This window comes from Colletotrichum fructicola (genome assembly GCF_000319635.2).
Source record: "Colletotrichum fructicola Nara gc5 chromosome Unknown KSG_Nara_v1_contig01, whole genome shotgun sequence".
NCBI classification, from domain to species: Eukaryota; Fungi; Ascomycota; class Sordariomycetes; order Glomerellales; family Glomerellaceae; genus Colletotrichum; species Colletotrichum fructicola.
Window position 1 is genome coordinate 1,898,920 of NW_027094051.1, and position 22,901 is coordinate 1,921,820.

At 55.4% G+C, this 22,901-nt stretch overlaps 8 protein-coding genes across 8 annotated transcripts; 6 read left to right on the plus strand and 2 right to left on the minus strand.

Moving 5' to 3' along the window:
• Positions 1-223: 223 nt before the first annotated feature.
• Positions 224-1,767, plus strand: SHL (Chromatin remodeling protein SHL; the record flags this gene model as incomplete). The annotated part of the gene is made up of 4 exons (XM_032032339.1): positions 224-515; positions 573-884; positions 938-1,068; positions 1,123-1,767. 4 exons carry the CDS (start codon positions 224-226, stop codon positions 1,765-1,767), a joined length of 1,380 nt encoding a protein of 459 aa, XP_031888422.1.
• Positions 1,768-2,644: 877 nt separating this feature from the next.
• On the plus strand, positions 2,645-3,621 carry CAP2 (F-actin-capping protein subunit beta; the record flags this gene model as incomplete). Its single annotated transcript, XM_032032338.1, has 3 exons — positions 2,645-2,676; positions 2,735-3,162; positions 3,230-3,621. The coding sequence occupies 3 exons, from the start codon at positions 2,645-2,647 to the stop codon at positions 3,619-3,621; spliced, it is 852 nt and encodes a 283-aa protein (XP_031888421.1).
• A 5,316-nt stretch (positions 3,622-8,937) lies between these two features.
• Positions 8,938-10,353, plus strand: CGGC5_v000548 (uncharacterized protein; the record flags this gene model as incomplete). The annotated part of the gene is made up of 3 exons (XM_032032337.1): positions 8,938-9,139; positions 9,325-9,625; positions 9,729-10,353. 3 exons carry the CDS (start codon positions 8,938-8,940, stop codon positions 10,351-10,353), a joined length of 1,128 nt encoding a protein of 375 aa, XP_031888420.1.
• Positions 10,354-13,006: 2,653 nt separating this feature from the next.
• On the plus strand, positions 13,007-13,663 carry CGGC5_v000549 (uncharacterized protein; the record flags this gene model as incomplete). Its single annotated transcript, XM_032032336.1, has 2 exons — positions 13,007-13,060; positions 13,130-13,663. 2 exons carry the CDS (start codon positions 13,007-13,009, stop codon positions 13,661-13,663), a joined length of 588 nt encoding a protein of 195 aa, XP_031888419.1.
• Positions 13,664-14,135: 472 nt separating this feature from the next.
• On the minus strand, positions 14,136-14,734 carry cysB (Cystathionine beta-synthase; the record flags this gene model as incomplete). The annotated part of the gene is made up of 2 exons (XM_032032334.1): positions 14,136-14,555; positions 14,639-14,734. The coding sequence occupies 2 exons, from the start codon at positions 14,732-14,734 to the stop codon at positions 14,136-14,138; spliced, it is 516 nt and encodes a 171-aa protein (XP_031888229.1).
• Positions 14,735-15,678: 944 nt separating this feature from the next.
• CGGC5_v000551 (Mitochondrial phosphate carrier protein 3) lies at positions 15,679-17,595 on the plus strand (the record flags this gene model as incomplete). The annotated part of the gene is made up of 6 exons (XM_066150692.1): positions 15,679-15,703; positions 15,762-15,773; positions 16,232-16,542; positions 16,599-17,029; positions 17,105-17,462; positions 17,524-17,595. The coding sequence occupies 6 exons, from the start codon at positions 15,679-15,681 to the stop codon at positions 17,593-17,595; spliced, it is 1,209 nt and encodes a 402-aa protein (XP_066009861.1).
• A 935-nt stretch (positions 17,596-18,530) lies between these two features.
• fft2 (ATP-dependent helicase fft2) lies at positions 18,531-21,605 on the minus strand (the record flags this gene model as incomplete). The annotated part of the gene is made up of 1 exon (XM_032032331.2): positions 18,531-20,654. One exon carries the CDS (start codon positions 20,652-20,654, stop codon positions 18,531-18,533), a length of 2,124 nt encoding a protein of 707 aa, XP_031888219.2.
• Positions 21,606-22,314: 709 nt separating this feature from the next.
• Positions 22,315-22,713, plus strand: VMA21 (Vacuolar ATPase assembly integral membrane protein VMA21; the record flags this gene model as incomplete). Its single annotated transcript, XM_032032330.1, has 2 exons — positions 22,315-22,519; positions 22,580-22,713. 2 exons carry the CDS (start codon positions 22,315-22,317, stop codon positions 22,711-22,713), a joined length of 339 nt encoding a protein of 112 aa, XP_031888221.1.
• Between the last annotated feature and the right edge of the window lie 188 nt (positions 22,714-22,901).

Below are 22,901 nucleotides of genomic sequence, written 5' to 3' on the forward strand. Positions count from 1 at the left end.
CCGGGACGGCGCGCTTGCCACTCGGCCTCATCTACCCCGGTCAACAGGCGACCCATTTTCTTCCAGCCACCCCGTCCTCCTTCCCTTCCGTCGCGACAACTCATCGACCATCTATCACCGTTTCAATCGTTTCAAATATCTTCGAACCACGCTATCCGACGCCGCTCATCATCTCTGCGCGATACCCGAACCCAAGTCCGGTTTGCGACCTCGGACCTGCACCATGTCGTCCTCCGCGCGCAAACGTCCTCGCGCCGAGGTCGAGGAAAACAAGGCCGAGTGCCCCTTCAGCATCACCTACGCCGAACCCGACACCAAGGCACAAAAGAAATCCAAAAAGAGAAGGAAGCAGGAGCCAGACGAGGATGACGCCAAGAAGAGCTCGAAGCAACTCTCTCCCTTCTCCCCGTCCGGCGACTTCAATGGCAAGAGCGCTAATGACGTTCTGGACCTGGAGTACAACGTTGTTCCTCAGAAGAAGTGGTTGGAAATGACCAGGTACAACAGCTTTGTTCGTAAGTTTCCACTGTTCGCTCCCTGTGATGGTCGTGCGCTCACACTGACGGGCGCAGTCAACGGGACAAAGTACTTCAGCGAGGGTTTCATCTACGTCGCAAACGACCAAACTGTCCAGCGCCAGAAGGCTGCGGTAGATGGATCTGCTGACGGCGATGCCGAAAAGGCTTTCAAGAGATCAAAGTCCGAGGATGACTGGGTGGCACGTATTTTGGAGATTCGCGCCAGCGACGAGCACCACGTCTATGCACGAATTTACTGGATGTACTGGCCGGAGGAGCTTCCTGAAGGAACCATGGAGGGAAAGAAGTATACCGGTGGTCGCCAGCCGTACCATGGTCACAACGAGTTGATTGCCTCCAATCACAGTAAGTCGCATGCATTGGGATGAAGCCGTGGTGTGGGTGCTGATTTGAAGTAGTGGACATCATCAACGTTGTCAGCGTGACGCTCCCTGCGAATGTCAAGCAATGGATAGAGGAAAACGATGACGAAATACAGGAGGCCCTTTACTGGCGCCAGGCCTTTGACTGTCGAACCCAACAACTTTCTGTAGGTATATGATCGCATCGCTGCGCTGATCACAGCAAAACTAACTTTGCGCAGTCCGTTGAACGTACCTGCAAATGCCGACAACCTGCGAACCCGGACAAGACCCTTATCGGATGCTCCAACAAGGAGTGCGGCAAGTGGCTGCACGAGCATTGCCTTCGGGAGGATGCCCTGACGCGAACGTACGAACGACTGGGCAGGGACAAGCCCCACTTCGCCGCAAAGCCCCCGACCGAAGGAACTGCTTCCGTTGCGGAGAGCGACATCGAGACAGAAGTGAAGGAGGAGAAGAAGATGGACGATGGCGTCAACATTCCCCTGAGCCCCACGGAAAGCGGTGCCGAAGTCAAGCAAACTATCGATGCAAAGCCTAGCGACGCTCCCGAAGAGCCGAACGGCCAGTCAGTCACCGAGGGTACCCCTGCCATTCAGGACGAGCGTGTCTCGCAACAGCCCACGACTCCCGCCACGCCTTCTGCGCTCGAAGCCCCTTTGGCGTCCCGAAAGGCTAGATCCGGGAAGAAGAGAATTGCGGCATCAGACACGAAGGCCTACGAAGGGCTCTTTGAGGCGAAGATTTTGATGGACATGAACCCCCCGAAGATTGAGATCAGGGACCTTCGCGAGAACGTCACCGAAGGCGACAAGGTGTGGACGGAGCCATTGCTCTGCGTCGTTTGCAGCGTTGAAATCAGCTGAACAAGTGGCTACGAACGGCCCGGCAACTCTTGAGCCCTGACCGAGGGCAACATTTTCTTTTTGGACGCGACTGTGGGGTTCCCAACTTTACTTCTCGCTATATTTATTCCAGCAAGCACTGCGTAACCGGCATTCTCCAATGGGCCCTGCAGTACTCTTAGCTGTTACGATTCGAACATGACCAGGACAGCCTTTCAAGTCATGAGAAAGGCTGGTTTGAAGGGAGCCACGCATAGGGGGGCGCGGGAAAGAGAGCGACTGGTGCGAGACAAGTTACTTTGGTGTGGTTGGGCCTCTATTTATCTTCGCGAGGCGTTGGCGAATACGGATTTTTCGCAATAGTGAGGTTGGAAAGAACATGTTAGGTAGTAGATCTAGTGAGGAGGTTGAGTCCAAAAAAAGGGGACGAAAAGGAGCGCAAGGCCAGCAGAATGGCAGTCTGGAGACAGAGTCTACGAGCAGTTTCCTAGAGCTTACATGGTTTGGTCTATGTTTCTTTCCTAAGTCGAATATCGACGAGCGCTTTTTGTTTGGGGACGAATGAATACAAAGGACGCTTTAAATATTGTAAAATTCACGATGCGAGGTGCCACGAACAACATGCATGCTTTGCGGTACGGGTTGCTCTGGCAAGCTGTGTTGGTCCTGCCATGACGTGCCGCTTGATGGTAGCTCCGTACCTCACCACTACCCTAAGGAACTGGTCGGTGCTTTGAGAGCTCACATTGAGTGGTACCGCCCTACCCCGCCGGGTCCGTTCCGCTAACACTCCCACCCCTCGAACATCCAATCCATCGACAACGCATCCCATCACCGCCGAAGCTTCTGAAAACTCTCGCCTCGCCGATCCAGACATATATACACACACAGCGCCACAATGGCCGCCGTCGACCCTTTCGACTCGGCGCTGTAAGCACCGGCCCCCAACCCATCGTCTCCAATGTCACTAACCCGAGCCCGCCTCCAGCGACCTCCTCCGCCGTCTGAACCCGAAACACACGACCGACCACCTCAATGCCATCATCTCCCTCGCCCCAGATCTGACCGAGGACCTACTCTCATCCGTCGATCAGCCCCTGACCGTCAAGCGGTGCAAGCAGACGGGCCGCGACTACCTCCTTTGCGACTACAACCGTGACGGCGACAGCTACCGCTCGCCATGGAGCAACCAATTCGACCCGCCTCTGGATGAGAGCGGCGTCGGTGGTGTCGGTGCAAGTGGCAGCGAGGGTGCTGGCGAGGGTGCTATCCCTAGCGAGCGTGTCCGCAAGATGGAGATCAAGGCCAACGAGGCGTTTGACGTCTACCGGGATCTCTACTACGAGGGCGGTGTGAGCAGTGTCTACTTCTGGAACCTGGACGATGGATTTGCCGGCGTTGTTCTGCTCAAGAAGTGTACGTCTCTGCCCTGCTGGGCCCGGCCATGAAGACACTACGTGAAAAAGCGCTGACATTGCAACAGCCGCGACACCTGGTGGCAGTGCCGAGGGTGTCTGGGACTCGATCCACGTCTTCGAGGCCATCGAACGTGGCCGCACCACACAGTACAAGCTTACCTCGACCGTGATCCTCTCCCTGTCGACTTCGGCAGCCTCTCTGGGCGACATGGACCTGAGCGGCAACATGACGAGACAGGTGGAGCAGGAGCTGCCGGTTGATGGCGACGAAAGCCACATTGCCAACGTCGGCCGCCTGGTTGAGGATATGGAACTCAAGATGCGCAACCTGCTGCAGGAGGTCTACTTTGGCAAGGCCAAGGACGTCGTCGGCGACCTGCGGAGCATCGGCAGCCTTAGCGAGGGGGCGAGGGACCGCGCGGCGCAGAGGGAGATCATTGGCAGCATGCAGAGGTGATCTGATTCTTAGATGCAAGCATTGTTGCGCTGTGTGCGTTGTTTCGGAAGTTATCAGAGAGGAATGATAAAAAAGAAGATTATGGTGTTACGGCTGGACATGGTGATTATCGAGAGATCGGGTCGTACTGTTTCAAGCCGCCTGCTCCCCCCCTTGTCTTAGATCAGATCTCTTCGTGCATCGAGGCGTCGGGATCGTGGGGTCCCAGATAGATGAGGGCTTGCCCGCCTTGTCTTGGCCCATATCCTCTTTGGAGTAGGGAGCGTCATTGCCTCGCAGGACCAGAGAGGGATGCGCGTCTGGGCCAGGGGCAATATCAAAGCTGACGAGTGGCTGAGAAGCACTCCGTGTAACTTTTCAATTTGGGATGTCGTCCCGTGTTCCTGGGAAGCTTGTTTCTTGTCTTGCAACTTGTTTCCCCTTCTCGTCTTTCACAGTCTGGGTCAAAATAGCACCAAAACCCAACTTGGACAACTCAAAGAGGTAAAGCCAGGTGGAAATGACATGTCGTGCAACTCGTTGAATCGCGGTCTCTCATCTATCCCAGGCCCAGGCCCAGGCCCCAGCCCCGGTGAGAGCGGTGTGATGCCCACCAGCTAGATTAAAAAAATCGCGGTGGAGGCCTTTTTCCATCGCGGTGGAGGAGGTCCTTTCTGGATCCAAAGCGATTGGCCTCCAGTTCTCCGTGAGGCTCTTCCCGTAGCGTCACCTTCCCGATCTGGAAGGCGAGAGGTTCCTCTCCTCTCTCAATGATGTATGTTCCAACTTCATCTCGCTAACAGGTACTTTTTCCCTGTGCTTTGCAGAGGGAGGGGGCAGGTTGCCGAGTCAAGCTCGCCCTGGCCGACCTGCGGAATTGAGTCGCTGAAAGTTGGAAGTGGAACTTGCGTACTCGATAAGAACAATATCCCTACAGACGAAGTTGTCGCAATACCTAGTAGAGAACTGACTATGCCCTAAGACCTTTTCTGGTTTCCATCTCATTCATTCAACTGACAATCTTCCGAAGAGGTTTGATCTTGCAAGAGACTCAAGATAAACCTCGCAACCGCATTGTCCCAAGTTGGGGGATACCGGTTGTTTACTTTTTGAACTTGGGCGCGCCGCAAGTTTCAACTCAGACGACAGCCTCGTTTTCGCACGCGCGCGTGTGTGAACACGTCATCGCGGCGGCACTTGCATACTTATAGAAGCAGCAGTCATTAACCTAAATTGTTTGGTCTGAAAACAGTCAAGATTACCGCGGATTTCTAGGGGAAGAACGGAATTGTAATAGCCCGGTAGCCTCATCGTAGCACAACCGAACTGCCCATTACTCGTTCTTTATGGAGCAAGACTTGGCTAGTGAGCCGCTGCACATCATCAACGCAAGTCAGAAGTGCCATACGTAAGGTTGAGCCAACCCCCCTGCTTCGGGTATATCTAGTATTCATTCCGCGCACACATCCTCAAGGCGCGGCTGGGATGAGAACAGCGGCCATTGCGAGATTGCCGAGTCCAAGACGGGGATTGGTATGTCCAAAAGCGAGAATTACAACGAAAAGGTTGACCAAACGATGGAACATAGTGAATGGTGACTATGTGGGTAACCTTATGCCATGACCGAGTCAACTGTAGATCTGTTGGAAAGTCTGACCAACAGGTATCATCCTCTGTCGGCTGTTTGTTGTTCTGAAGCTCAAGAAGTAGTTCAATGCTAGGCCTCGTAGTACTAGCCGACTTGGAGGGTATATTGATTAATATGTCGCAGTTGTGTTGCAGTCAACAGCTGATGCCCAACAAACCTTGATGCTACCTACTCTGGCGGTTGAGGCGTTGGAGTGCTGGCAAGTGTTCATTGTAGGCGGGGACATGCGAGGCATTCGGCCCGCTGTCCGCGCAGAGTTGATTAAGTCGAGGGTTGCTGCAGCGAGTTGAAGAGCAGATCTGTTTGGCTGAGTGGGTCTTTGGTTGTGATTGACATCGGAAATTTTGCTCGATCAATAGTCAGTCGGCTCTGGATCTTGGGCCGAATGCGTGTTAGCTTCAACGTGTAGGCGCTGGCTTTGGCTCTGTTTCTGTTTTATTTTTGGTGAAAACGAGAGGGCTGATAGTTGGGGTGAGCGCACTGTCTGTGTCTCAACCGCCGATCTCTTTTTTAAAATCACCCAGGGTCCGTCGCAATAGATAAAAAGACTACCGGGATGGACTGCACACGTCGCCGAGTCGGCAAAAGAAAGCATACGAGATTCGTTGCAGAACAGATCCCGGAAGACTTCTAGAACGCGCAGCCGATCGTCTCTCCAGGACCCCGCATGCAGGATGCAGGGAGAATAGAAAGTCAAAAGGGCAAGCCCGAGGCCGAGGCCGAACCCGCCAGTGGGAGCGTGCCGGCGCGCGTGTGTCGGCCCCCTTTTTAGGTTGAAAGGCGGCGTCCTGGCCTACAAGAAGGCGCGCATCTGAGAAGCTCATCATGGGAGGCCCCTGAGCGGGAACAGGGCGGGATCCATGGGATGGACACCTCGCGCCGCTGGCGCTAGCCGGCGGCTTGGGATGAGAGGGCAACGACAGGAGAGAAAGCTCGTGCTCCCGTCGACGGCCGTGGTGTTTAGGATGCATAGTTCATTTCGTAGTCTGATCCCGACATGATGGGTGTGTCACCCGAAATCGAGGCTGGTTGTGAGACAAGATTTGAAGTGACACGGCCTTGAGAACTGGTTGCCGTCTCCCTGTCCGGGCCGGGTGACACAGCGGTATTGAGGAGCCAGGACGGAGATGCCGGCCGGGAAGTGCGAATGCAAGACCGGGAATAAGGGTATGCTGAGCCGGCCATGATGGGGGCCTTTCTTTGTCGGCCTTTCTCTTTTTGTCGCCCACGTTGGAGTCTGTGGGTGACACCGGACGCGAAGGCAATCAATCAACCAGGCATGTGTTGAGAGAGACCTGGTTCGGCATGAGAGGTGTTCCGGAACTGGGGAGAGACATTGTTGGAACTGGCCTGGGTAGGGAGTGGCTCGCTCTGCCAGTTGAGAGTGCTAGGTAAGGTACGGAGTCCGAGTAAGGGTATGAGAGGCAGACGTGTGCGTACCTTGCATTCGTTTGTCGAAAATGGCATCAATGTCTCTGTTGTCTGTGTCACTGTGGGATTCGATGGAAAGCCAATAGCCGGAGAAAAGTAACGACAAGGGCAAGAGACGGACGGGGTTTGCGATCCGTCATCCATGGGCCTTGGCCCTTGGCCCCAACTCCCCTTCCCAAGGTGTTGCAGTGTACTCTTCGGATATTCGTAGTGTACGGCGAAGGTAGGCCATGGTCGGGTAGTCAGCGCTCTGGGCGCCTGACGCACACGTTCCATCCGTTGATTCACGGCTGTTCGTCGATCAGCGTGGCCGGCCCCGTGATCAGTTGGCGGTGGATGCTGGTCGAGGAAGGGAAATGCCTTGGTGAGTTTGCGTGGGCTGGACGCCAAGGAGTGGGCCGGGGGAGAGATGCTGCTGCAGCGATGTGGGGTTTCGAAGGAGCACGAGCCCTGTAAATTTATTAGCAGGAGGTACGACCTGTTTTGGTGCCCTTTCTCATTGGGGGGGAGTAGGGACCACCGCGGCCGCAGCTTGCTCCTCCCCTCCTGCTCTCAGGTTGCTCCTTCCCTGTCCTGGCGGCCACGAGTTTTGGAGTCGAGTCTCCGTGAAAAGAGTCCCGCTACGGCGGTACGGATAGGTGAGACCAGAGGGCAAAGAGGCGAGGAGGCAAATTGGCGTGTCCGGTTGAAAACCTTCATCGTCATTGGTACCGGCGGTGTGGAAGCGCAAAATGTGACCGTCATTCCCCTGCGTCTCTCATTTCCTGGAGAGGTTACTTTTGGGGTCTTGGTTAGTGTAGAGGGGAGGTTGTGGGAGAGCTATCCCGAGCTGAGGTAGGGAACATAGGTACAGCTATGTAAAGTGTAAACAGAGTCGACACGACCTCGCTCGACTCGTACTGTACCTGAAGCCAGACAGACAAACAAACACCCTTATTGCGCAGCTCACTCACAGTTTTAGCCCCCCATTCGAGACATTGGAAGAGAATGGGAGGCAGGCAGTTCGAGTGTGCAATATCCCAATGTCAAAGAGAAAGAAGGAGGTGCATAAAGCTCCACCCGGCCATCTTCTGGCGCATTGCTGTTGCATGGCCGTGGCTGACAATCCCGTCCCGCAAAGTCACAGGTTGTGGTATTAGTGCTTGCTCCTGAGATTATTTTGTCTCCTCCGTTCCCTCTCGTCCCGCTTTGCAGCCATCCCACGGTCCCCGTTCTCCATTATCCATCTGGCCCCCCCGTTTTGAATGACAGCACCATATTGGAGGAGACGCTTGCTCGAGGGCCGTTCTGTTTCGTCCCTTTTTTTTTTTTTTTTTTCCTCGGTTTTTTTTCTCTCTCCTGCGAGATGCTCCGTACTGCATATTTCCGCTTAAAAATTTGGTCCTCCTTTTCCTGATACTAACCTACGAGTGGGCGAAAAGGGGGAAGAGTGTGAGAGCCAGCCAATTGTGCGGTAAACCAACCTGTCGTCTCAAGTAGCAATTTTTTATTCGCCTTTTCTGCGTGCGCACGTTACCTCGACTTAAGTCGTTTCTACTATCATCAGACGGAACCAACCAAACATCAACCTTTTGCACTAGAAGACACCACTCACACACACGCACCACGTACACGCACACAATCCAAACCAAACACACAACACACAATACATACATACGTACATAGATTACATACACCCACCACAACAAGCATATCTTTCTTATTCCTCTCCCTTCCGGCATCCCCTCCCCCCTCCCCTTCAACACCTCTCGTTGCACGGCACAGCATTTCGAACTTAAAGGCACCGTTGCCCTCCCCCTCCTCCGTCTCGACCCGTCCTCTCCGTCCCGGCTAGTTCCCTCCCCCCCTGCCGAGCTTCGCCCGCGTCCATCCCGCTCTGCTACTGCACTGTACTGGACCGTAGTCTACACTAAACTCGCGCAATCCTGGTGCTGCATTTGCTCCCAGGGGCCAGGGCACATCACCCCTAACTCGACCTGACCTGAACTTGGGACTTGGACAGACGTCAACCCCGCCGTCCACCACCCACTCTCACTACCCAACCCACCACTACCGCGACCGCCGCCGCCGCCGCCGCCGCTGCCCGTTAGGTCTACCGCTCTGTGCCCAGTGCACCGCACCACCACAATCGCTACCTCGAACCCCTCTGCCCAACCGGTTCAACTTGCGCTTGACACATCCTTTCCTCCTGGACGACACACTCTCGCAATAACGCACCCTCGAATTCCCCCCTCTCGCCAAAGCATCCCCTCCTCAACATGGCCGAGAAACCCTCAGTCCTGATCATCGGGGGGCTGGGCTACATTGGCCGCTTCCTGGCCCTCTACATCCACGAGAACAACCTCGCATCAGACGTCCGCGTCGTCGACAAGGCCCTGCCCCAACTGGCATGGCTCGCCCCGGAGTTCCAAGACGCCTGCGCCGGCAGCAAGTTCATGCAGGCAGATGCAAGCAGAGAACGTAAGTCACCCGTACAAATCCCACGAACCGGACCCCAGAGACCACCTCCTTTCTATGCTACGACTGTCTTGTACTGTCTTCCTCTCGCCTCTCGCCGACACCTTCCATCTGCTGCCGCCCCCAGAGAACCCACTGTAATTCCGCTTCTTGGCTAACTTTTTGCTTTTTTCCTTTCCCTCGTGCAGAAGCCCTAGCAAAGATATTCGACCGGCCCGACGGCAAACAGTGGGACTACGTCTTCAATTGCGGCGGTGAGACGAGATATTCTCAAGAGGATGAGGTTTACAAGTTGCGATCCCTTGGCCTGTCTGTTGCCCTCGGCAAGGAGGCCGCCAAGCGCAAGGTGAAGGCCTTCGTTGAGCTCAGCACCGGCATGGTCTACAAGGCCGACTCCTCACCGAGCAAGGAGGGCGACAAGATCAAGCCCTGGAGCAAGATTGCTGTCTACAAGCTCCAGGCTGAGGAGGAACTGGCAAAGATGGAAGGGTATGTTCAACGCCGCCTTGCCAGCCCCTCTTGGAAGCTATTATTTGCCATCTCGGCATACGTCTCCATGTCTCGTGAAGCTGACTCAACCCCTTTTTTGTAGTCTGAACCTGATTATCGTTCGGTTAGCACACGTCTACGGTCCCTATGCATCGCAATGGGTCGCTACAGCACTGTGTATGGCTCGTGTCTACCAGTACCTTGAGGACGAAATGAAGTGGCTGTGGGACAAGGGCCTCCGTCAAAACACGGTGCACATTTCGGACGCTGTGCGAGCGCTCTGGGACATCACCACGTGGTACGACGCCGGAAAGAGCAAATGGGACGACAAGTCTATGGGCAAGGTGCCTACATTCAACGTTGTCGACAAGGGTGTGACCACGCAGGGTGTCATGGCCGAGATCATTGGCGACGTCTTCAAGATTCAGACGGGATTCCAGGGGCAGCTGATCAGCACCTTTGCACGCCTCAACATGGACAACGTTGTCGACGACATCAACGACGATCTCATGGGCCCGTGGGCCGAGCTGCTCGAGAAGGCGGGCATTGCACGACCGGGACCCCTAACGCCATTTATGGAGAAGGAGCTTCTCAAGGACACGGATCTAAGCATGGACGGCAGCCGCCTGGAAAACGTCGTTGGTTTCAAGTACGAGAAGCCGAAACTTACCAAGGAGCTGATCGAGGAGGTGATTGAGAGCTACAAAAAGATGAACTGGTGGCCGTAACGGAACGATCTAGAAGCATAAAAAGCGTGCGGGTGAGTTAAACCTTGCGACCGGGTTCGAAGATTTAGGGCCGCGGCGCGCCGGAGCGTCATGATATCAGTTGGATCGTTTGTTTGAGCTCCTTTGTTTGCGAGAAGCATCCCGGAGCCAGTGGCGGGGAGCCGGGGCATTGTAACACCAAGATATCCTTTTCCTTTTATTCCTCTTCTGCTGCTCCGGCCATGTACATTGGCATATTTCTGAGGGTCGTAATCTTCAATAAAGTTAGGCCAAAAAATCCAAGAGACCCCAAAGTGGTGCTGTCTGTAGTGAGAGTGTGAGTGTGTATGAGAATAATTGGGCTGCGGAAGCTCCAGATTGGGCAGAGACAGGGGATGCCTGCCGGGGTCGTCTTGAAACATCTGGAGCTCACCATAGGGCCTTCCCTTGGTGCGTTGCAGACAGCTTCCTCTGTGACTACTCGAGCTGGGATGCTCCTGCCTTGGCAGCTACCTACCTATTTGGAGTTGGAGCTTGGCCCCGCTGCAATAAAGAAGCTTTGTGCTTCTCGAAGCTCGTCCCTCGGCTTTTTGGACGCCGGAGTCAGGCACATACACGGGGGAAGGAGACGGGAAGGCGGGCGATCGGAGGCGGACTGGTTCGGTTCGGTCGAGTCTTGATGGGTTTCCTTTGACACCTCTTTTTTGGAAGGCGGGTTTTGCTTTGTGACGTCTTTTTCGAGTCACGATCTAATTCGTCACCCGTGACGAACCCAAGACAGCTCGCTAGCTCGACTCGGTTGGGCCTACTACGCGACACGAACGAGGCCGGCTGGAGCTGTACGAGCTGTCAATGTCTGCTGTGTAACTAGACCGATGCATTGGGCCGTGGGAAGAGGCTCTCTTTCGTTGTACGAAGCTGACCGCGGAGGCGAGGGGACGGTTCGACGTTGTGCAGATGAGCGAGGGGCGATGGGGGAGCAGAGACGTAGCACTTGCAAACTGCGGCTACGAATGAGTTCCAGATGGTCTCTACGGGCTTATTTAGTGCGATATACCCTATGGGCGAATGGAAGTAGTAGTCGAGGTAAGGCTCGAGTGGGATGTGCCGAGGCGCGGCTGAAAAAAGCATCCAGCTCGCCCCGTCCCATTGAAGCCAAGCTGCTGCATCTGTCTGTGTTCTGCGCTGCACCTTTCCGTCGTACAGCGTGCGAGATTGATGGGAAACTCTGCTGATGGGCTTGCCGAGCTCCCGCTGGCTGGCCAGAGTAAGGGAGACGGGACGGGGAGAGGGGGCGAGGTTCGTGGTAGGTCGTCTGTCATTGGAAGATGGGCAGGATGAGGGTGTGCGCGCATATGCGTCTCTACAGATGTGCAGTGAGAAGTGAGAAGCTTAGGTGAAGAGTGATGCGATGCGACGTGCGTGCCTTGCTTTAGATTGACGGGTAACCTGTCCTCTGATTTCTGTCTGACTGCTGGCTGCATCAGAAGCGAAAAGAGACGACCGTTGGTGGTCTTCGCATGTCCGCACGGCCGCCTCAGCCTCGGAACTTGACGTCTGTTCCCCAATCGTCTGCATGTCTCGGCTGCCTGTTTGGGAAACGTTGGTCCAGGTTGTGATGGGCGCACGGCCGAGCGTCGTCCGCTTGGGGGGTTTAGATGGTTGTCGGGGACTTCGGGTTGCGACGTTCCCCCGCAACTTGCAACGGGCTGGGCGACCGAATTCGAACTTGGGGGTTGTAATCTGTGATCATGGGGTTTATTTTGTTTGCGCAGATCTGGACAGGTCATAAACCAAGCCCGCCGGTATAATGAAGACAATTTGTAACTATGTTGTCGAGTCAAGTTGCGAATCGGAGAGGAAACCAGAGCCCACCAGAGAACGGTCTGACGCTATAAACGCACACGTGTATTGGATAGCCCGTGAGGTATTGGCCAGTTAGACGGATTCTTTCGGTCATGATCTCACTGCACCCAGGGTCTTGGGACTGAATTTGGGGGCGCGGGCATGGATCATGGAAAAACGCAATGGAACGTTCCCAGGGGTGGGCGTCGAGGCGCGGTGCGAGTGCGAAACGAACCTCGGGCCAATCCAGTGTTGCTGTTGCAACTTTTGCTGGGCGAGGCAGGCTGTCTGCGAAGAAAAGCTTCATGTGAATGTGGAGGGGTCGTCGGCTCACGAGCTCGCCCAGCCCAGCGAGAGAGACAGCCAAGCAAGGACCCCATCCCCTCCGGAGCGGTGCCCCGCCCCGCTTGCCATTCGTCCCCTTGAGTGCCAGTCATGAACCGCCTGTACCTGAATCCAATGAACGTCGGGAAGGAGGTGCCTGCCGAATGGCGTCGGTACCTGGCTGTCCTCCATTGCGTATAAAGCCCGGTGGCGCTTTCCGTCCCGACTTAAGATAAATTCCATGTCGTTTTATGCCTACCTTAGGTTTGCGCCTGGCCTCTCTCTCGACTCTTTTGGGTGAATGCTTGGCCACGACGTCAATTCACCTTGGCGGACCTTATATCTAACACCGAAGACCGTCTGAAATCCGTTTGTAGCTCTCTACAAAACCCACTCCATACCACTTTAGACAGCTCACCGCAGCTTGTCTTCACCCCACTACAACATCACCAACAATCATCTACCACACACCTCACCGCAGCTTCACGCGCAGCAAGCATACACTATGGCGGCCCCCGCGGACAAGACCATCGCCGACCTCTCCGGCAAGTGGGTCATGGTACGTCGCCCGGCGCCTCTACAATCTTAGTATCTGCGATGCCCAGCTAACCACCCGCCGCGCAAACAGAACAAGACCCTCTCTGACTCTCCCGAGCCCGCCCTCGCCCTCCAGGGCATCAGCTGGATGGTCCGAAAGGCCGTTGGCATGGCTACCGTCACCCTCCACGTGAAGCAGTACTCGGCTCCCCCCTCTCCCCCCGGCAGCGGCACCGAGCCCGTCACCCACATCGACATTGACCAGTTCGCTACCGCCGGCCTCAAGGGCACCACGGAGAACCGTTGCCTTGACATGGAGTGGCGCGAGCACTCTGACTGGATGTTCGGCTCAGTGCGCGGCCAGAGCAAGTGGATGTCTGCAGAGGAGATTGAGGACGAATTTCTCAAGAAGGGTCCTTGGCTCGAGGGTGAGGCCGAGGCCACCGGCCCTGACGGCAAGAGCCACATCTACAGCCACGTGGAGAGCATCGACAACGGCTGGACCGCCACTCAGATCTGGGGATTCCAGACCATCGACGGCCAGCGTCGCTATGCGCGCAACGTCCTCGTTCAGAAGGGCGGCAAGAGAGTTGAGATCCGTCTCGTGTACGATTGGCTTCCTTAGGTGCCGCGCAATACGGATAATGGGGCGTTGGATATCCTGGTAGTTATTTGAGCGCATGGATAGCAAGACGGGATCGGAAGACAATACACGCCAGAGGTGGTTTTGATCACGCAGCAGAGACGTTGGGTACGGAAACCCCTACGAGAAAACCTGAGAGCATGAATACAACAACGATTACGCCCGTCATTGAACATTTCTTTGATCTTAGCATGTGATTGAATCGTATATATGTGTAAAACAACGTCGCGACGACAGAACTGTGTTGAATCGTCTGCCTGCCTCCCAGCTGTGGTCCCAATGCTTTCCCCGGTTCATGCCGAACCGCCAACGCCCGAGTTGATGCAGCCAGACGTCTACCATAACCATCGTAGCCTGACACTGAGGCCTGCCAACACACCGTTTGCGATGTAGCCCATTTCGCCTTGCTCTCTCTCTGACGCTCTCTCTTCATCAGAACACCAGACGTCCCCCTTTAAGCCGGCCTCCTCTTGACAAACTCCTCCAGATCCTGCACCGTCGCAACACCCAGCACGAACCGCCTCTTCTCATCCGTGATGACCGCAAAGTGGCTCTTGCGACCCTCCACACCGTCGCCCTCGAAGAAGGCCTCGAGCTCCTCGAGGGGTGTCTGCATCGTGATGACGCGGTACTTGCGGCCCTTGCGCTGGAAGCGGACCATGGCCTTGGACAGCGGATCGGCGGAGGTGACCTTGCCGGCGTCGAGGAGGGCCTGCAGGTGAGGGATGGCGAGGTAGCCGACGAGGGCGCGGTGGGCGTCGACGACGGTCAGGTGGGTGTAGTCGCGCTCGAAGGCGGCGAGGAGGGCGCCGGAGATGGGGTCGTTGGGGGTCAGGGAGAGGGCGGCCGGGGGGTCGAGGTCTTCTACCGTTGCCTAGTTGGGCCCGCGCGTGTCAGTACTGGAGATTTCGGAAACGGAGTCATCGTGGGTTTAGAAGGGGAGGGGAGGAAACGTACACCGCGGTAGCGGGAGGACCATTTTGAGACGTAGGGGGAAGAGGAAGATTCGCTCGTCGGCGCGGCGGCCGCGAGGTTGGAAGCCAGGGCGGCCATGATTGTGAATTTTCAACTACCGAGGGTTTCTTCAACGAGGCCAAGATGTCGCGGGCTTGTCGTAAGGCTGTCAAACAATCGCGGGGTTCTGGAGGGGCGGTGTCGACAGGGCTGAAAGATTTCGGAGGGATGAGGTGTGTAGTGTCTTCAACTCAAGCACTACGTCGGTCGGCGGCGGTTACGAACAGTGGGGTAAGACTTTTTTGCTTGCTTTTTCGGACCCCCCTGCGCCATGCGCGCTCACTGTTAAGGTTTCGCTGAGTCTCTGACCGCCCGGAGGCTGGCCTGGTTCACCGAGGTGGGGGTTCCACAGCGGGGTGACGGCCTGTGGATTCCCAGTATCAGTGACATGATGGGATGGAGAAGGGTGTTGCAGCAAGCCCGGGGGTGGTGAGCTTCAGAATTCAATTGCCCGCTTTGAGGAAATGACAGCGGGCGAGCACCATGGGTTCGGGCAGGCAAGTCGGTTTCAGCTGCAGAATCTGAAGAGCAGTTGACCACGAAGAAATTGACCGCAGATTCAGGTGTCTCCATCTCGCGCCCTTCGCGATTGTACTCACCCGCAATATCCGGCCTTATCGGCAATAAGCGGGCTTTGAGACGGGTACCGATAAGGCAAGCTCCTTATCGGGCCCCCGAGCTCTCCCGCTGTGATGTCACTGCTACTCCCGAGCAATTCAGCGTTGATCGACTGGCAGCTCACCAGGCCTTGGGGTACTCACCCAAGCTAAACTAGCAAGACGTGTACAAGCTTGCAAGAGCTTTCCCCAGCGAGAGGAGGCCATGTACCGACGACATGTAGATGGCTTGGCCGGCTCAACCCGACCAATCCTGCCCCTTCATGTCCTTCCCCGGGTAATGTGTGTGTGTGTGCGACCAACCGATCGAGTTATCTAATAAACCTGCTTCTCTCTGGATTCATCTCGCCTTACCTCATCCTTCCCATGCGTGTTTCGTTCGGAGCATTCGGTTCTCCTTCCTTCCATTCTTTATCGCCATAGCGCCCCTCCATTCCAGAGCTATTGAGGGCTTCATCGGTGTAAGTGGTAGCTTTTTTGACTTTTGCGATGCATTCCCTCCTCGTCGCCGCAAGCGGTCGCGTTTCGCGTGACTTTGGTGCTTGTCTCTTTGGGACGCGGACGACGTCTTTCTCTTGTCTGGGATGAACGAAGCTTCATCGTCGTTCAGCTTCGGTCTCGAGAGCATCGCAGCTCGGGCAAGCTTATACTGCCTACTTTGATTAGAGCATTAGCATTGCGGTGGTCGGCGCTGTTCTTGTTCCCCGATTCCGCTTTATTCAAGCTGCGCTCATTGACACTTTTCCCTGGAGCTGCTGGTGGTATCGTCATCCTTTCCTCATTTCGTCATCCCTCCTGAATGCTACTTTCATCACTCTAGCCATCCCCTATCAAGTCAATTGCCCCCGCCCGCTGCCTTGAGAGTTGACCGCATAGCTAAACAACCTCCGCGACAACCCAGAAGCTGACCTTGCGACAGATTATACAAGCCCAATCCGCACAGCCATGTCGTTTCTCTACCCCAGACAAGATACTCTCAAGGGCTGCTTCGCCTCCCCAGTCCCGGGCTCGGCCCCGAAGGCGATGCCCACCCGCTACCAGGCTCGTCCGGAGCTGTACGGCGCATTCTCCACTGTCGACGACGTCAAGGTCAAGGCCCAGAAGCTGAGCGCCGAGGCGACGGCCGAGTTTGAAAAGGCCAGCGCAAAGGCCCAGGCCAAGGCGGGCCACATTGAGCTGTACTCTGCCAAGTACTATGCTGCCTGCACGGTGGGCGGGCTGCTGGCTTGTGTAAGTGAAATCGACCCACCATAGCAGCAACACCCGGAAGCTAAAGAGTCTTACAGGGCCTCACCCACACGGCCGTGACGCCGCTGGACCTCGTCAAGGTCCGCCGCCAGATCGACTCCAAGCTGTACAAGGGCAACTTCCAGGCATGGGGCATGATCTTCCGCAAGGAGGGCTTCCGCGGCATCATGACCGGCTGGGGCCCGACCTTCTGGGGCTACTCGGCGCAGGGGGCGTTCAAGTACGGCTTCTACGAGGTCTTCAAGCACGAATACTCGGAGCTCGTGGGCGCCGAGAACGCCGCAAAGTACAAGACCGGTGTCTACCTGGCCGCCTCCGCCTCCGCCGAGTTCCTCGCCGACATCGCCCTCTGCCCCTTTGAGGCTGTCAAGGTCCGCATGCAGGGCGGCATCCCCTCGCCGTACAAGGGCACCCTCGACGGCATCAGCAAGGTGACTGCGAAGGAGGGCTGGGGTGGTCTGTACAAGGGGTAAGCCATACCAACATATGTTTAACTTATGTGTAAAAGAACGTTGGGAAACTAACGTACGGGGGCCAAATGCAGTCTCTACCCTCTGTGGGGTCGCCAGATCCCCTACACCATGATGAAGTTCGCCTCGTTCGAGACCATCGTCGAGATGATCTACGCCCGCCTGCCCGGCGAGAAGAAGGACTACAGCAAGGCCGCCCAGACGGGCGTCTCCTTCGTCGGCGGCTACCTCGCCGGAATCCTCTGCGCCATCGTCTCGCACCCGGCCGACGTCATGGTCAGCAAGCTCAACGCGAACCGCCAGCAGGGCGAGGCCTTTGGCGCCGCCATGGGACGCATCTACAAGGACATTGGCTTCGGCGGCCTCTGGAACGGCCTGCCCGTCCGTATTGTCATGATTGGTACCCTGACCGGTCTCCAGTGGATGATTTACGTGAGTTTCCTTTCGTCCAACTTATAACTTGTGATGCCAGCGACTGACCAATGTGGTAAAGGACTACTTCAAGATCTTCATGGGTCTTCCGACGACCGGAGGCGCGGCGCCTCCCGAGGAGAAGCTTAAATAGACGGGATTAGAAAGAGGACATTCAGAAACACGACCGGCCCCTGGCTGCATATTGGGGTGATGAGAGAAGAGGTGCGGTGTGGATTTGCGGTGTTTGCTCGTTTCGACAACCTGTACCATGAGTTTGTTTTCTTCGCCGAATCGAAACCTAATGAAATGTCGTCGTATTATCGACCCTTGAGGGTTCTCGTGAATGTGGTGGTTGTAACAAGCCTCCAGAGTTGAACACATGACGCCGATACCTCTGTTTTCAGACATTAATTGGCATGAATAGACAGGTGCCACCTACTTTTATTATGCTAGAGCAACTACACTGTCTTGTGTGCTCGCTATCGTCGCCTTTGTCCACCATTGTCGTCCATAACACTATAATCTATAGTCGTCCTCGAGCAAAGAAAGCCTCAAAACTAGGAGCATCAAGTGCACAGAAAACATAATTGTGCAGATGTCTCAATCGATGTGGATGGGAGACACGTCTCCTCTCACTACACAATTGTTCAAAGTTCTGTAATAGCAAGTCACACCAGCGAGGTATGTGGTGATAGGATCACTAACCATGCCTCTGAGGCTTGTCTTCTCGTTTGATACCTCATCTAAGTCTGATGATTCTCTATATGCAGCCACTTTCTGCGGCACTTCTAGACCCGTTTCCAACGGAGAATGCAAGAAAGCTGATGACCCTTTCCTTTTGTCTTGTTCCCACAGTACTCCCGCCGTACCATGCCGTCGTCCCCTTTAAATACTAGCACGCATGCTCGTGTAGGTAGTCGCTCTTCATGAATTAACACAAGATAGTGTTCCTTGCTCTCAATGTTGTGGTATCGCGCCGCCAAAAAGTCAAAACACGTCCTTGATAGACAGGCTGATCATAGGCATTCATGGGTGCAGAAAGCTCTGAGGCTCACCAGCAACGCCACGCGTAAGAAATCATACCAATCATGACGGAGTGAGCTGCTCTGTCATCATCTTGCGTACCTCCTTCTCCAGATTCTCCTCTGCCGCCTTGCCGGCGACCTCGTCCACGGCACCCGTCACCTTCTCGGCTAGCTCGATCTTCTTCTGGCAAGCCTTGTAAATGAGCTCCTCTATGGTGCGAGAGGTTAGGAGGCGAATGACTTCGACGTCACGGGTCTGGCCCAGACGATGAGCCCGGTTCTCCGCCTGAATGTCGTCTTGCGGGTTGTCTGACTGGTCAAAAATGATAATCTTGTTTGCCGACGTCAGGTTGATGCCCGTGCCGCCTGCGCCGGTGGTGAGCAAGAAGGCGGTGATGTCGGTGTCGTTGTTGAACTCGTCGATCAAGCTCTGGCGTTCAGCCACCTCCGTCTGGCCATAGAGAACACAATGCCGGATGCCGTCCGTAGCGAGCACCTCCCGCAAGATCTCGATAACCTTGGCGAACTTGCTGAACACGAGCACGCGGTCGCCGTTTTCCCGGTACTGGTGTATAAGCTCCAGCATCTTGGTGACCTTGCCACTCTCCATCCATGAACCTTCGGGAACGTCAAGATGGCTGATGCAATCGTAGTCGCGGCACCATAGATGCAACTCAAAGTCAGAGCAGTTCTGCAACTCCCCAATCAGATGATCAATCCGGGGTTGCTGCAGTTCCGATTGCGGTACTTTCTTCATCAAGATATTCGCCATCTTCTCGACCTTCTTGTCATCAAAGTAGCGGCGGAAAAGCTGGGGGTGAATGGCAGCTTTACGAAGCTGCATCCAGCTGTTGTTCTGATCGCTCTGACGCCCGACATTTGTCTTCTTGACTGGCCCCGACTTGAAAAGGCGTTCGTACTCCTCGTACAACTCCTTTTGCGATGGCGCCAAATCGCAGTATGCGACATTGCAAATCTTTGCCGGCATGTCGGAAAGGACTTGTTGCTTGCGTCGTTGCAGGATGAAAGGTTCAAGAATCGTGCGCGCGCGGCTCACACGTTCACCATAGAGGAAGGCGCCATTGTTGACATCGCGGATGGTCACCTTCTGGCTGAACATATACTGCAGCTGATCCATGCGGCTCTTGAACTGTTCTGGGTCGATGAAGTTCAGCAGCGACAGCATCTCCATCAAGTTGTTCTGGACGGGCGTGCCGGTAAGCAGCATTCGCCACCCAGCCTTGATCCTGATCAAATCCCTGTAGATCTTGGTCTTGGGGTTCTTCATCTTGTGGCCTTCGTCAAAGATGGCGGTAGCCGGGGCGAGCTCGCGCATAGCCTCCAGGTCCTCCTCTGACCCGACTTGCGTGTATGTTGTCAAGACAACGTGGTACGCTTCAGGATCTTCAAGCATCTCGACCGCAGCCTCTCTCCGTTGAGCCTGAGAGCCCTGGTAGGAGAGTACCGAGAGGTCCGGTGCGAAGCGTTCAAACTCAACTTTCCAGTTGGAGAAGGTGGAAGGCGGCACAACAACCAAATTGGGCCACGGTCTCTCTCCTTTGCCGTTCTTTTCGAAGTCCTCGACGAGATGACATATCAAAGAGATGACCTGGCACGTCTTCCCAAGGCCCATTTCGTCAGCCAGAATACATCCATAGCCGTTCTTGTGCAAAAGCGACATCCAATTGAGTCCAAACAACTGGAAAGGTCGCATAGTGCAGTGTCCGTCCATGTACTTTGGTTGGGAAGGAATCGGAGGGTCCGAAAATTTCTGTCCCCGAAAGCTCGACGGCGTCGGAGGCAGATCGCCACTACTTTGAGTGCTGCGCTTCTGTCCTTTGAAATCAAGGTCCCACGAGCTCATCTCCTGCTTCACCCGGCTGGCCTTCTTGTCGCACTCGGCAACCACCTCATCAATGGCGTTGACGCTCTGTGTGAAGTCCATGATGGCATCCACCAGAGTCTCTCCGACAGCAACCTTGGGCGACTTGCGACCCCGGGCCCCTGCTTTCTTGGAGAGGGTGACGGCTTGGACCTCGCCGATGCTGTCGAAAGGTCTCTTGCTTTCAATGATCTTGAGCTCGTCTTGCTTAATGTTCGTCATGGCGGACAAGTCCTCCATCGTGCTGGTGTTGATGACTTGAAGAGCCTTATCCTCCAAGCTACCCTTGACCGCATCGTTCATGTCGTCCTCATTGTCGAAATCGTCGTCATCTCCATCGTCGGGAATGACAATCGGCTCGTCAACCCTGTCTTCCGCAAGCTCATCCACGCCGTCATTATCGTCTCGCGGCCGCTGCGGGGTCTGTTGGGACGAGACAGGAGATCTGCCAGGCCGGCGACCTTGCATCAATCGACGTCGCTTCTGCTTCGGTGGCGAAGGGGTGGTGCTCCGTGATGGAGTAGGCAGATTCGGCGTGTGACGCCCGAGGAGTCGGGACTTGGTTGGGACATTCGGCTTCGTAGAGCTCACAAAGCTGTTGTGCTTGCTCTTGAGATGCTTGCCATCAAGCAGATACTCAATGGCATCAGAAACGCTGTTGTTACACGCACCCAATGCCTCCTTAAAGCAGTATGTCGGTAGGGTACGGCCCACGACGTTGGCAACCTGCTCGATCTTATCCTGGAGCTCATCGACCGGAACATATTGAAAAGACGAAACGTGCTTGTTGAAGGAAGTCCGGCTGATATCTCCCCTGCGCTTGCTATCGCTCTCCTCGTCTGAAGAATCATCAACCACGACGGGCTCCTCGGCGGGTCTCTTGAGGGTCTTTGCTGTCGCCGGAGACTGAAAGCGGGCCCCAGCAGGCACGAGGCGATTGAAGTAGCTCGATACTACGGCCGGCTTCGGAGGCTTCGATTGGAAGGGCGAGGAGGCAGGAACCTCAATCACCGATCGCGACGAGGGAGACGAGAACGGGTCCTGCAGTGCTAACGGTTGTGTCGGTTGCGTGGCTTGTGAATTGCGCTTGATGATCTGTGTCGCTTGTGTCTGAAAAGGGGAGCAGGGAATCGTCTCCGCGAGCTCGTCGGCATCGCTACTGTGGTGTTGAGCCTTAGAAGATGGCGCTGAGCGCTTGTATGTAGACTCTTCCGCCGCCGGAGGCGAAGAGCTGAGATCCCAAGGAATGGGCATGGCTGGCGTAAACTGCTGTGGCCAGCAGAGGAAAACAGAGATTGGTTTGTTGAAGAAGAGAACAATGGCCGATCAACAAAGCGGGGGGCTGGTGTCGTGGGAAATAATAAAGAGATCTCAACAGGCGCTTCCTGGATGTGAAAACCGACTCTATAATCGCAAAGTGGGCGAAACTGTTGGAGCTGAGCCGGCAAAGATCGCGAGGAAAGAGCGACGGGCCTGGCAATTTGGGATTGCTGGCGTTTTTTGGTAGGAGCGGTCGAGATTTGAGGAGATGGCGGCTCGACGCAGGGCCTAGGTGGGATTTTTCTGGGGCAGATCCCCCCCGTCCGTTGACACGGCAGACCGGAGAGACGCGGTCAGAAGAGACCGTAGCGCGTAAGCACGTGGCTCGCGTCATCAATTAAAAAGCCGTGCGGCACAGTGTCAACTCCAACGGTACCTGCTGTCTTTTGACTTCACGCCTCAATCTGGTGAGCTAACATACCTTCCTTGAAGAGGTGGGACTTGCGATTGACGACAGCTCCAACGTCCAGCAATAACGAGACTGTCCATCATACTCATCGTCTCTGTCCAGCACCTTCAGTGTGAGTCATACTCTTCATTTTTTTTCCTGCGATCACCACGCTGACCGTTATATCAGTGAAATAATTGGGACACATCTGCTGTTCACTCAGTCAGCCCCAAGCTCCGGCATTCCGACAACACAATGGCTACCCGACGCATCGTGGCTTCAGAAAAGACCATCCTAGAGAAGGATGATCGTGTTGGCGCCAGCCCTGCCGCCGGCGAGAAGTCCAACATCACCCCGGCCGTGCCGACGGATGTCATCATGAAGCTTCTCGGATTCACGCTCGCAATGATTGTGATGCCCATCGGAACTTATTTCGCGACGGTCGATTTTCTCTTCAAGGGTGGGTTCTAATCCATGGACCGAGCCGACGCGAGTCGGAAATGCTGACAAACAAACTCAGGCAACTCGACTTTCGCTGGAGGTCTCGCCGCCGTCGTAGCCAACGTCGTCCTGATCACGTATGTCATCGTTGCTATGAAGGAAGACCAGAGTGATCAGCTTGGCGACTGGAAGGAGGCGAAAAAGGATCGCTAGAGGCCGCGTTTGCATGGGCTGTTGTCTCACTTTATAAATGACCACATGGAATGCAACTCTTCATGCCGAGATGCACTACGCCTACGCCAGGCACATGTTCCGAGATACGGTTTGTTTCTCAAGCGAGTAATTGCAAATCTATTTTGCGGTTCCTTCCTACTTCTGCGGATCTGCAAGCAAGCCGTTCC